The following is a 12,265-nucleotide window of genomic DNA, read 5'->3' on the forward strand; positions in this document are numbered from 1 at the left end:
CTCATTCCCTGTCCTCGAGACCCCTCTGAGGTCCCGCTGGGGCCCCGGTCCTCCGGAGAGCCTTCTTCACTGACTTCCCTGCTCCAAGCCCAGCTCGCCCGGGGCTCCCTAACATGCTGGCTGGGCCCCGGCTGAGGGCCACCTCCTGCCAGAGGTGGTGGGACGGACGCCGTGTTTCTTGCAGGGGCTCGCCCCTGCACATCTGGGCGACTGGTTTTTACAGACGGGCCAGAGACAGGCCAGGAGGGAGGAGGCCGAAATGAGATACCCAGCCTTTGGCTTTCCTGGAGCTCACCTGGTCTCCCGCTGCCTTTCCCCAGGCCCTGCCCAGAGGAGGGAGAGCGAACCCCGGGGGAGCTTGGAGGGGAAAGGGCACGCGGGGCAGCTCAGACACATCCGCACATTTGTCAGCTCAGCCCCGGGAGCCCGGCCATGGCTCACCCCGGCCTGCAAGGCAAGGACAGACGGGAGCGCGCAGTGCACGGGCCGGAGGTCCCCGCAGCCTAGACAGCAAGTGAGAACGATCTTCCGTGGGCGGCCAGCCAGTCCTTCGCAGCGCGGCTTTCAGTTAAAGGAGAGAACTTGAAATGAAGAAGGCAGAATGAATTATTAAGACACAGAACCCCAAAGTAAGAGACAGGTGGAGCAGCCAACACAGTGAAGTTGGTGGGGGGGGGGGGGAGCGGGTCCACGGAGGGCGGGCCTATCCCAGCTGGCCTGCCGCTGCATCCCGCACCTGCACAAACCGCTGATCCGCGCTGCCAGGCACCTGGCCCGCCTGGCCGCTGAGGGGGAGAAGAGAACAGGACAGGAAGGAGGAGCGGAGGAAGCGGGAGAAGTCAGATCAGAGCAACCCGCTGGCAGGTTTCCCAGCGCCTGCGGCCGGCTCCGGTCCGCAAGGTCCTGAGGAGGAAGCCGGACCGGGCCCACCATCTCTTCGCGCACGCGAAACATCCGTCAAAAAGTCCATAATGAGATTAAAGGATCACTTGGTAACATTAATTTTTTTATTAAGAAGACAGATATCTTATAGTACTTCTTTTTTTCTTTTTTTTTTCTTTTGTAAAAATGGTATACATGAACCAATACAAAATGCGAATGGGACATATGGATATGGAGTTTCTTACACCGTAACACCGTCCATGGACACCTTAGCAACAGAACTGGCCTAGAGGGAGATAGGACATCGGTGTGACTAAAGAACAAGCTTATTTGGCATCAATTATACATCCTTCATTATTTTATATTCCTTTAAAAAACACAAAAAACAAGTTTGTTCTTTCTTCACTCTAAAAAAAGTGACCGACCTGTACAAAGTAATACTCAACAATACATTTCAAACAGTGCACTGTATACTTAAGAAAAATACATGAACCAATATACAACTAAAATCCAGAATTTCCTGTTTTTGCTTTGTTTTATTTTATTTTTTTTCCAATGTGTGGGGCCTACACTTAGCAATCTACCTGAGACAGAAAACACCAATCGAAACACATGGACCTGAGACATGTCAACATTGTAAGCCATAAAGTTACATCAGGAACACTGCACTACTGTACACTTTTCAGAACAGAAAGATGGGCGGTCCCAAAACGGAGATGCCAATTCTGTGAGCGATGCTACGTTTCGTTTTTTATTTTCCTCAAAAGAACGACTGAAAAAACCCTGTCGACAACATGCCCAATGATTCTCACCCTTTGATCTGGTCACGCTAGGTCAGAATGGGAGCTAAGGGCTCGGGAGAGAGCTGCACGTTATAAAATTCCGTGAAAAAGGGACGTGGGTTGTGGCCTTTGTCTGGGTTAGTGCCTCGGACGGGAGAGGGAGACGGGGCTGCTCGGCGGATCTCCTCTTTCGAGCCAGTCCGCTCCCAAAGGCCCCGTATTGCAAATGGTTCTATCAAAGGTTAAAATAAAGACAAGAAAAATAAACACGCTTTCAAATAACAAAGAGTTGACACTTTTCCCCCTTAAATAAATCAGCGTAAGTTTTCCACATAATGTAACAATAGTAAAAATGCACCTTGCAAAATCCAAAGTTACTCACTGAAAATGTTATATAATATATATTTATATATATATAGATCTATCTTTTTTGATGCCATCTTTCCATAGGGACTGCGTTCTGGAGTCTGGAGCCTTACCAGGACGCCTGGTAAGAGTTTCGTCTCTGTCCTTCAGGACTACTTCTAGGTTCCTAGACGTACCTGCCTTTAGAAAATGTAGAGAACAACTGACTCCTCCCCTTTCCCCAAGGCTCCGCCCACGACGCCCTCCGGTGGCTTCTTTAGTAGCTATGCACTATGGCTGCTGTCATGCGAGGATTGGTAATTTTTTGGCAGATGGTTCTTAAGGCTGAGGAAAGAGGCCAAGGCTAGTGTATGAAAGGTAAAAAGATAAAAACACTCACATTTGAGTTTTGATTAAGTAACTGAAAAGCCCTGCATGCGGCTCCCCACCTCTGCGCTGACCTTTTGAGAACGGAGGTCCACGCAGACCAGCGTGAGAACAGCACTGGTCTCCTTCTGGACCTCCTGCCTTTGTCGAGCCCGATCGGGAGGAAGGAAAGTTTCACACGGGTTTGAGTTGGACACCCCAGCATGACAAATATCTGTAATATACAGTACATGCAGGCCACATCCCACCCCTTCCGGGCTGAGCACAAAGGGAAAACCTGTCCCACTCAGTCATGCTCCCATCGCACGGACTTGCTCTTGCCTACAAATTAGTGAGAAGTAAGGCCGACTGGGAAAGGTGGATGGAATCCTTTGGAACAGAAACAGCCGGAGCAGAACTATCGCTCCCCTCCCTGCGTCCCCTCCTGTGGCAACTCACATTTGTCCACTTACACAAAAGGAACAGCCCTCCCTGTCAGGTCTGTCAGGGCACTGAGAGAGGAGGAGCTCTTTCCAGCCCACCCCTCCTGGACAGTGTGGGGGAGCTACACTGAGCCGTCTAAGACACAGAATTACAGACAGATTCCACCTCGTTGCGACACACCTCACTGGCAGATAACCCTGTACAGTAATGTAGTTCCACAGCAAACAGAACAGTTTCTGAATCACAGTCTAAGTTTCTAGTCTTCACTGCTCTACGTATTTGAAACATGGGCAGCAGCAAAGAGTTCTCATTGTTTGTTCACCCAAATCTTTACAACAACAGAGAAGAATGCATATGGACACACTAAATTCCGAACTATGAAATCTAAGCTGTGCTGGTTCTCCTTTTATGAAACTGAATTTTGAACACAAAGCAGTTACTTCAGCAATAAACGAAAAAAAAAAGTAAAAACAATAGCAAAATAGGGGGAGGGAGGAAGATTCTAAGGAATCCCAGCAGGCAAATTCCAAAATGGGGAGATTTTGGAAAAAAAAAAAAAATCAAACAAATTTTTGAAAAATAAATGCGCACAAAGAGAAAATAAGGAACACAACAAACAAAAAAACAAGGCACAGAATTTTCTGCAATCTACCCAAACTAAATCCAAGCATCCAAGTTTGACTTGGTAGGAGGAAATAAAAATTTAAAAAACACAAAAAAAGAGGTGTCAATCAGCAGAGTGTACTTTTCAAAGAACATTTTTTTTTTTTATACAGCAAATCCCAAGCCTTCCAGGTCTCGCGCCTTTCCACCCATTCATAAAAAATCACACGAATGTCTCTCAAGTTCCAATGTCACTGTCTCTTTATCATCTAAATAGGGCCAGCGGGACACCTCATTGAAAGGAAAGGCTGCTCTAGATGAAGTACTCTTTCTTTTCTTCGGAGTTGTTCTGTCCTCCTTCTGCATTGATTATGGCTGTGTCTGCGTCTGCTGCGTCATCGGCTCCTTTGGCTTCATGAGTGAAGTATGTACCTGCAAGATGAAGGGGTAAAGCACCGTGACTGTCTGATGGCCTCTGTGTCAAGCGGTACAGAGATGGCAACTTGCTTTATGGCCATCATCAGCGCAGTGGTGTGCAGGCAGCAGAGGGGAGAAAACAATCGGAAGGAGAGAGCGGGGTGGGTGAGACAAATGGGGATCCGGGGTTCCAAAGGCACCACTCCGACTGAACCGCTGCGATATAATTCAGCAAATGAGACATTAGAGCAGTGATTATGACCAGGGGATGCCGGCAGAGAAGACGTGAATGGGAGCTAAAAATGCAGAAGCTGGAGAGCTGCTGGCTAACACATACACAGTCAACGCCCAGGACCAATGACCAGATATATGCACAGACATGGTTAAGGACCAAAGCAAGAAAGAGCAATTAGCCAGTAAATGAATTAGGGCCCTGACGACGTCACTGCCTCCTCGAGTCGTTCACCGAACCTGGCCTCCTGTCTCCACAGTCACTGGTGCCTCCGGGAGCGAGGAGGCGCTCGCCCTCGCCAGGGTGTCTGATTGGCTCCTGCTTCCGCTGCAGGTGGGTTCCAGGTGCAGAACTAGCCTGACGTTCGTCAAGGCTGGGCCTGCCTTAAGCTGCGGGCGAGTCTCTCTCATAGCAACCCTAGCCGGACCCAGATTCATGGATTTGCTAACTGGCACGGCCCCTTTATAGTGACAACAGACAGGACGGTACAAAGTTGGTGACACTCTTACCACCAAGTCCCAGGAGTTTACGTGAAGAAAGTATGTTATGACATAGGCCTGCCCTGCCTATGTCATCATCAGAGCCCTGCTCCACTGTACACCGCCTTCGTAGGGACTCTGAGGTAAAGAAGGCTGACCCGTTTGCTCTCAGGTTTCCCGAGACCCCCCTTCCTCTGCCTCTCCCCCGCCGCCCCAGCCGAGGGCAGACCTCTGCCCTGCTCTCTGGCCTGCCTTCCTGTCTCAACCCCGAGAGGCGGCGGGCTCTTGGCCAGTCCGCTCCTGGGTGTGGGCAGAGGGGGACGAATGCATAGCCCGAGATCCCAAACAGTTTCACACTTGAGACTGGCCCTTTGGATCCTGAAGGCAGTTGTCAAGGACCTTGGACTTCCATTGCTGAGCTTAAGGGAACCTCTCCAAACCCAAGTTCTACAAGCGAGCAGTATGCAAGCGCCTAGAGTCCATCTACTGGAAGCCCCGCAAGCTCATTGCACAGCACTGAGAAAAACAGCGGAGAGACAAGGGCGGACGAAGAGGAGGAAGAATAAATTACCCAGGGAGCGGAGGGTCAGAGCAGCGGGGGCAGGAGGGAAGCGCTGGAAAAGGTGAGGCCCATTAAGACTGCACAGCTGATAAGTGTGTGATTCATGGCAATTTACATCAATTGCACTGACAATTAAAAAAATACATATGTATGTGGGTTTCCAGGCACATCAAACCAAGGAAGTGTTCTGGCCACTGTGGGCAGGCTACCTGAGCCTGGGGCAGGCGCAGAGCCAGGCCACCGCTCCCCGGAAGCTGTAGGTCACGGGCGTTCTCTCTCCATGTCGGTGTGGTTCGCCCCCACCTCACACACCAGCCCCGACTCTGTGGTTTTCCCTCTATCCCCAATTATGGATTGTAGAGTAACAATCTATAAAGCTTTATATTTAGAGGAAACCCAAATCAAGGAGTGCTTGCTACTCATCAACTCTCAGAGTCCTAATCAGCAGCTGCTAGATTTTCTTTCTTTCCCTCTCCCTGCTTCAGGAATCAAAGAGGCCACACGGCCACATAACCCAAACTGCCCGTCCAGGACAACCTTGTCAAGTCCCCGGATGTGGGCGGTGGGACACGAGGCCCCAGCTGCCAGGCACCTGCTTACCTTTGTGTCTGGCGAAGTAGCGCCCCAGAATGATGAGCAAGCACAGCATGGCGAACACCACCACGGCCACAACGCCGCCAATCACGGCGTGGTCCACTGCCCGGATCGAGCCTTCTTCACCTGCTCGGGAGTCTGCGGAATCAGAAGAGGAAGAGGGATGTAGAGCTCATCACAGACACCAGAAGCCCCGGGGACACGGCCTCCAGGGCCGGAGGAGTCAGAGAGAGCAATCGGGAGGTGGGAGGAGCTACAGGCGGGACCAGACGGACCTGGCCAGTGCTGCCCTGGCCCCGCCGCCCACGGGCCACTTCACCAGAGCCGCGCAGGGGCGCTAATGCGCCTGGAACAGCGCAGGCGGGGAGCGGGGAAGGAAGGGCCCATCGCCCTGGCTGCTCTGAGCGTTCACGCTATCTGCCCGGGTGCCGCTCTACCAGGGCGGCCGCTCTGACCAAGGGCGCTCGCTCGGAGCGGATGGCACCTTTCGGCAGTAACGGGAGCTGTGGAGGGAGGCAGGCCACCCAGCGTCTTAATCTCTGCTGGGCATAGGCAGAGGAAAAGTGAGGCGCTCCAAGCCACAGCTGCCTAGAGATAAAGCGGGATTATGAGACTAAAGACAAGTGGCATGCTTGCTACATGTAGGATGTGTGAGGGAGTAAGCCTCAATCTAAAACCTAAAGACCTATTTCAAAACGACAGCGAGGAATGATTGTCCGTCACCACAGACGGCTCCTATTTTATTTATTTAGCACTCCACAATGCAATTAATTCTCCTCCATAAGCATCACTCCCTCAGGATGTCTTCTTCCGACGGAGGAGTGACGTGCTTGGCTGGGGAACAGCTCGGAATGGACCCGGAGTGAGCGATGGCCGTGCGGAATGGATGTATGGCAGGGTAAACAATTTTAATTTAGGACTGGCGACATCACCCCTTGCTGAAATCCTAATGGCACCCAGGATTTATAATGTAGTAAAAAACAATTATTCTCCCGTTGATTAATACATTAACATTTTGGAGTGGAAGCTAAACCATTGTCTTTCTTTTTTTATTGAGTCAAGTACGACACCTCCATTAAAATGATTTACTAGCTGTACCTTACAATTTAAGCACAGCAGCAACAGAAACGGTAAAAATCTTTTAACTTTACATGATTTGTGAAGTCATATGTGAAGGATTTACCATTTAAATCTTTCAGTACAAGCAGCACATGGCCTATAAATCTGTCCCTGCAGCTGCTGGACGCCTGAGGAATGGAGACCGAGAGCGCAGATTCAAGTCCATTTTTAAGAAAGATTTATCTCGGACTCTCGGCAAAGAACAGAGCAAATCTCTGAAGCCTCCACCTCTAATAATATTTGAAGTTTATCGATCAAGTGTGCGGATCCGTGACAGCTAAAGGTAATGGCGCTCTTCTGAGCCGAAGCCTGATAGCACGCTTTCAGCAGGAGGCATGGTTTACACTTTCTATCGATATTTCCAATTCTGCGCTCAGGTTCAGTACTGACGGACGTGGGCAAATGACTCCTGACCGAGGGGGTCCACGGAGAGGGCTTTAATGTAAAGAGTTTAAATTTTAAAATGAAGTATTTAAAGTGTTTCATTGAGTTACCTTCGAAAGGACGACAAAACCCCCAAATCCAACCCCAAACAGGAACGCCGAGCGAGCGCCGCGGCGGCCCAGGGCCACAGGCGATGCGCTGGAGGGGAGCATGGAGGTGGGTGCCCAGGGCCACAGGCGATGCGCTGGAGGGGAGCATGGAGGTGGGTGCCCAGGGCCACAGGCGATGCGCTGGAGGGGAGCATGGAGGTGGGTGCCCAGGGCCACAGGCGATGCGCTGGAGGGGAGCATGGAGGTGGGTGCCCAGGGCCACAGGCGATGCGCTGGAGGGGAGCATGGAGGTGGGTGCCAGCGCGCCCGCCAGTGAGCCCGCCCGCCGCGTGCCGGCCCCAGCACCGTGTCCAACGAGCGGGGCTCGAAATCGGCGGAGGAACCCGTCCCGGACAAAGCGCTGCCTGCGGCACACGCCACGGCCTCGGAGCCTTGGAAGTCACTTCATAAGACAGAACTCGGCCACGGAAACTTCCAGGAGGCACCAGAGCTTGCCGAAGGGCAGTGCTGCCCTTGGGGTGCCCTGGATGCCGGCACCCGCTGGGGGGCTGTGTTTGCACACCAGGGACTCTCGCCCCAACGGCACCGATTCAAACTGCTCACAGGGAGACACAAGCAACAGGAGAGCCAGCGGACTGTGACTTCCGCGGGGAGCTGTCGAAGCCAGGGGTCTGTGGGAACGAGAATGAGCTCATCTCCAACTGCCAGGAACCTGGGGGACCTGGCGAGGGAAGCTGAGCGGTTCTGGCCATGAGGAGAGGGTGCCCGGCACCGAGGCAAGAGGGGAAGGCAGGGCCCGCCCGGGGACAGCAGAGAGCAGCGCTGATGGCTGACCCAGCACAGACCTGGCCCGCGTGGAGAAGACTGCCTCCTCCACGTCGAGGCACAGGAACATTCTAGAAGCCCAGGAAAAGAGAGAGAGCTGTGGTAAAGGAAAACAAGAACCGCACGGGCAGTGTCTGGGCGTTCTCTCGCCCACACGATTCACCGGGCTCGGGCTGCTCGCGCTCACTGCCCACATCCGCACCTGGTGCCACCGCTCGGCCCGCCCTCCAGGCCAGGCACACGGCAGGCGCTTGCCTAGGAGGGCGATGGCTCCTGCTCGCTCCCGATACTCAGATCGGAAGGTTCACTACCACTGGGTAACCACCGCCTCCGATCACTGCAGATGCTTCATTCCCAGGGGACACTGCGGGCTGGGAGCCCCTCGTGCCTCCTCCCACCCCACCCACCCGGCTTCCTGCCCATCGGCCCGTGGCGGTTCACTAGCACCCGGGTGCCGGGCGCCCCTAGGAAGAGGGGGGCTGTTTCCAGCCTCGTCTCACGCTTTTCTTTGTTCCCATGAGTGGACCCAGGAGGAGAGTTCCCGGTGCTACTGACTTGCCCACGGTGGTGGAGCGGCAGGGTGAGCGCTGGTCACCCATCACCAGGGGAGGAAGAGTGCCTGCACCCGCGCTGGGGCACTGCGGCCGGGGCACCCGGGGGGCTGGTGCCTCGCTCAGTCGGTCAGAGGCACTGGGCTGATGAGTCAGGTGAAACCTGGAGCCTGAAGGAGATACCGACCCCGAAAGGGGCCTGGCTCTGGCGGGGCCTCCAGAAGCCACTTCTCAGTGAGGACTCGGGCGTGTCTGTGCCTCCACCATCACCCACGGATCCTGCTCCTCTTGGCTCAGACTTCGCTCAGGCCAGAGCCTCCCGCTTTCCTGGGGACGTGCTCCCGGTCCCCTGGCTCCTTTGCTCAACGAGACAGAAAAGAAGCCCAGGAGGTGGGCTCTCCAGCTGCCCGGCTCCTACGTGGGAAAGCCAACGTCTATAAAACCTGCTCCTCGGGCAGCAGCCTCTCTCGTCGAGAAGGGAACGTGCTCTTGTCGTCTAGCGGACGATGTGCTTCCCTCCCGGGAGCGGGGGTTGGTGCTGCACTCGGGACTGACTGCCCATCCTGCGGCCTCTGTGCAGGGCGCAAAGGGGCTCCAGCCCCGCAGAGCGAGCACGTGGGTGGCCGCCGTGCCGAGAATCCCATCAGGACCGCAGGTGACAGGCTAAGTCGCCGAGCCTGGTGTCTGCACGCGGTGTGGCACTGTCCGGCCTGCAGTCCCGTCTGCAGCTCGGTGTCACCTGGTCTCTTAGGATGGACCCCACGGACGGGGGAGCGTTCCCAGTTAGCTTTCCTTTCGGGAAAGAGCCGACAATCGAGGTCCCGGGGCGCGTTCATAAGCTGCTGGCGGAAGCTATGCGGGCTCCCCCTGCGCAGCCGCAGCTCCCACCACTGGCCTCGCGCTGGCCTCAGAGAGGGAAAGGACAGCCTGTGTCAAAGGAACGCCCGGGGGGGCCGGCCAGGCTGCTCAGACCTTCCCTCTGGCCAGGCGACTGGCCGCCCCGTCCTCAGGGCACTGTGCGGGGAGGCCTGCAGGCCCTGGCTCCCAGGCCTGACAAGAAAGGTGGCGGCTGGTGGGGGGCAGTGTCCCCCTCCCGGGCTCCCCTCTCCCGGCTGGCTGCCTTTCACCGCTCGTAGAGGCCAGAGCCGCTGCCTGTGTTAGAGCGCCTGCCCCAGGCCCCGGCTTCTGTGGCTACTTTGTGGCCTGGCCGGGGCCGCGGAACATAACCCGCCTCACCAGTGCCCAACCATGGTCTGTGAGAGCCGAGAGGCTCTGCTGCCAAAGGGGGGGCCCGCAGGGAGCCAAGGGCCAGGACACCCCAGACTAGCTCCTGGCAAACGGGGACCTGGGCACCCTGGCACCTTGCAGCCAGGCTGCAGCCTGAGGCTGTTTTTTTGACAAAGGGACACCAAGTCATCCACCTCAGAGGAGCCGAGTACGACACCGTAACGGATACACAGTGCCACACAGTGCTGCTTCCTTCCCCCGGGAACGCGCCCGCTCGGGCTAGCGGCACACTGAAAACTCGGGGAGAGCTAGACGCTCCCCTTGAACGCTCCACGTGTTCTCTCCTGGGTGACAAACGACCTTAGCGGGTTCTGAAGATAGCAGGCCTCCCACTTGAATTTATGGAACAAGTCAGATGCCCCTCCTCCACGCCCTCCTCTGCGGGGCCTGCAGGAGAGTTCGAATCGCTGATTCTTTGCAACTGTCCTGTCCCTGGCCCAGTCTCGTCTCCCGCACCGAGTCTTGCTGGATGGGCCAGTTTAGTGGAAAGCTCTGAGACCGGAGTTTAGGATGGAAAGGCTGTCTCCGGCTGGCGAGGGCTGGAGGGGGGATTAGTCTATCTCAGAAGCAGCTTAATGATCAGGGTGTCACTTGTTGGAAAAGAGAAAGCCTGACAGTGGATTTTCCTAATCTCTCGCAAAAACAAAATCTGACCTCTAACACAAAACAAAACAAACCAAAACCCGGGCACCATCTGAGTCACGTAGCTGCTCATTCTCGTCACCTATCGCAGCTCCCGTCACAACAACAAAAATAAGTGTGCATCTTAAAAGCACAACTTTATTACTCAAGGGGAACAAACTGAATGGCACCACTGACAAAATGCCACATTACTTGCTAATCCTAATATGTTGTTATTCTTTAAGATTTGCTTTTCTCAGCACCAATTCAATTACAAATGCTGCAAATCCTTCTGACATTTAATTCCCTCTTGTCAGAGAGCAGTAAATGCAGCCAGGACGCGCACAGCGCGCCCATTAAGATGTTAATACTCACTGGGCACACTGGCCGCTGTGCAGCTCACCTTCCTCTGCTCAGAGTGACAGGGAGGCGTCAGGTGGGCCAGGGCAACAGGAAGCCTCCTCCACCGCGCCCTGGGCATCGCATCCCTTCAGCTGCATCTCCTTCGTGCAGTGTAACTGCGGCTACACTAACATTTCACAGGAACTGTGTGCAGCCCGCACCGCGTGGTGATGGTGAGCCCGGGGCTCAGCACGTGCTCATTTGGGTGAGAACACCGCACCCAGCGAGCAGGATCGGGTGCACGTAGCTTTTCCTGCCTATGCCAGCCTCCAGAAGCTGGCCTGAGTGGCAGATCCGGGGAGACATTCGGCCCCACCTCCTGCGGGGTCCCCAGGCAAGTACACTGGCCTTGCCATCAGGGCGAAGCAGGGCTTCATCACTGTTCTGTGACATAGGTGGTCTGTCGGCTACTCTGAGCCCTGAGTACCACACATTTCCCAGGGTCCTTCGAGCGTCTGCGTGCTGCTGAGTGTGCTGGCCTCCCCGGCCAGGGCTGGCACAGCAGAGGCACTCTGAGTGTCTGCCGCGTGTAAGCCCGTCCTCTTAAAGCCTGAGGCTCCATTCAGTTCTTACCAGTGATTCAGGGCCAACATCTACCAGCTCTTTGGGGTAAGGTGGTACTGCACACGCGGCACTGTTTTCTGATGATGCGATGCCCATAAACCCCTGCCCAGCTGAAGTCACCACGCCCTTCCTTAAGCGGAACAGCACATGGGACTGTGGCCACCTGTCCTGCTGTGGCCAAGGCTGCAGCCTGGCGGCTGAAGGCCACCTAGTCATGATTCAGGTGAAGCATCCGAGTGCTAGGTATTAAGTACTAGTTGTCAGCTACACATAGGAACAAGTGGGCTTTTAATATCCACTTCTCTCCCTCAAGTGAACGGATGTAGTTAATCCAAGTGGCATTGGGGATGATGTCATGCAACAGGAGTCCCCCCAAGCGCCAGCGTTCCCAGAGACGGAGAGGCGTCGGGAGCCCGCTCTGCGGTCTCACAGGAACAGGGCTTTGAGGATGGGACCAGAGTTCTCCTTGAAGGAGGACACATCTGCTCAAGAGGACAGGGCTGCGGAGTAGTTTCAAGCGCACGTTTCCCGCTAGAATCTCTCTCTGGAGAAGGATGCTTCCATGGACCTCGGGCATTTGGGGGGTGAGGGTGGATTAATGAATATGGTGAAGTCACCCGAAAGCAGTGTCCAACCTGCAGACCTGGGCTTCGCAGTTTGCCTTGTAGCCCGCCAACTTTTTAATTTGGAGGAAAA

The 12,265-nt window shown here is 54.8% G+C and overlaps 1 protein-coding gene across 2 annotated transcripts in view; it reads right to left on the bottom strand.

The window, feature by feature from the left end:
* Positions 1-987: 987 nt before the first annotated feature.
* The window catches only part of CADM1 (cell adhesion molecule 1), a 363,088-nt gene continuing 351,810 nt past the window's right edge, over positions 988-12,265 (bottom strand). For both annotated transcript variants that reach the window (XM_079787619.1, XM_079787621.1), the window contains 2 exons: positions 5,713-5,844; positions 988-3,854 (listed from right to left, as the gene is read on the bottom strand). In XM_079787619.1, the coding sequence (XP_079643745.1) occupies positions 3,736-3,854; positions 5,713-5,844 (251 nt within the window). In that variant the 3' untranslated portion in view covers positions 988-3,735. The remainder of the gene's footprint in view (positions 3,855-5,712; positions 5,845-12,265) is intronic.

The sequence above is a fragment of the Cnephaeus nilssonii genome (genome assembly GCF_951640355.1).
Source record: "Cnephaeus nilssonii genome assembly, chromosome: 13".
NCBI classification, from domain to species: domain Eukaryota; kingdom Metazoa; phylum Chordata; class Mammalia; order Chiroptera; family Vespertilionidae; genus Cnephaeus; species Cnephaeus nilssonii.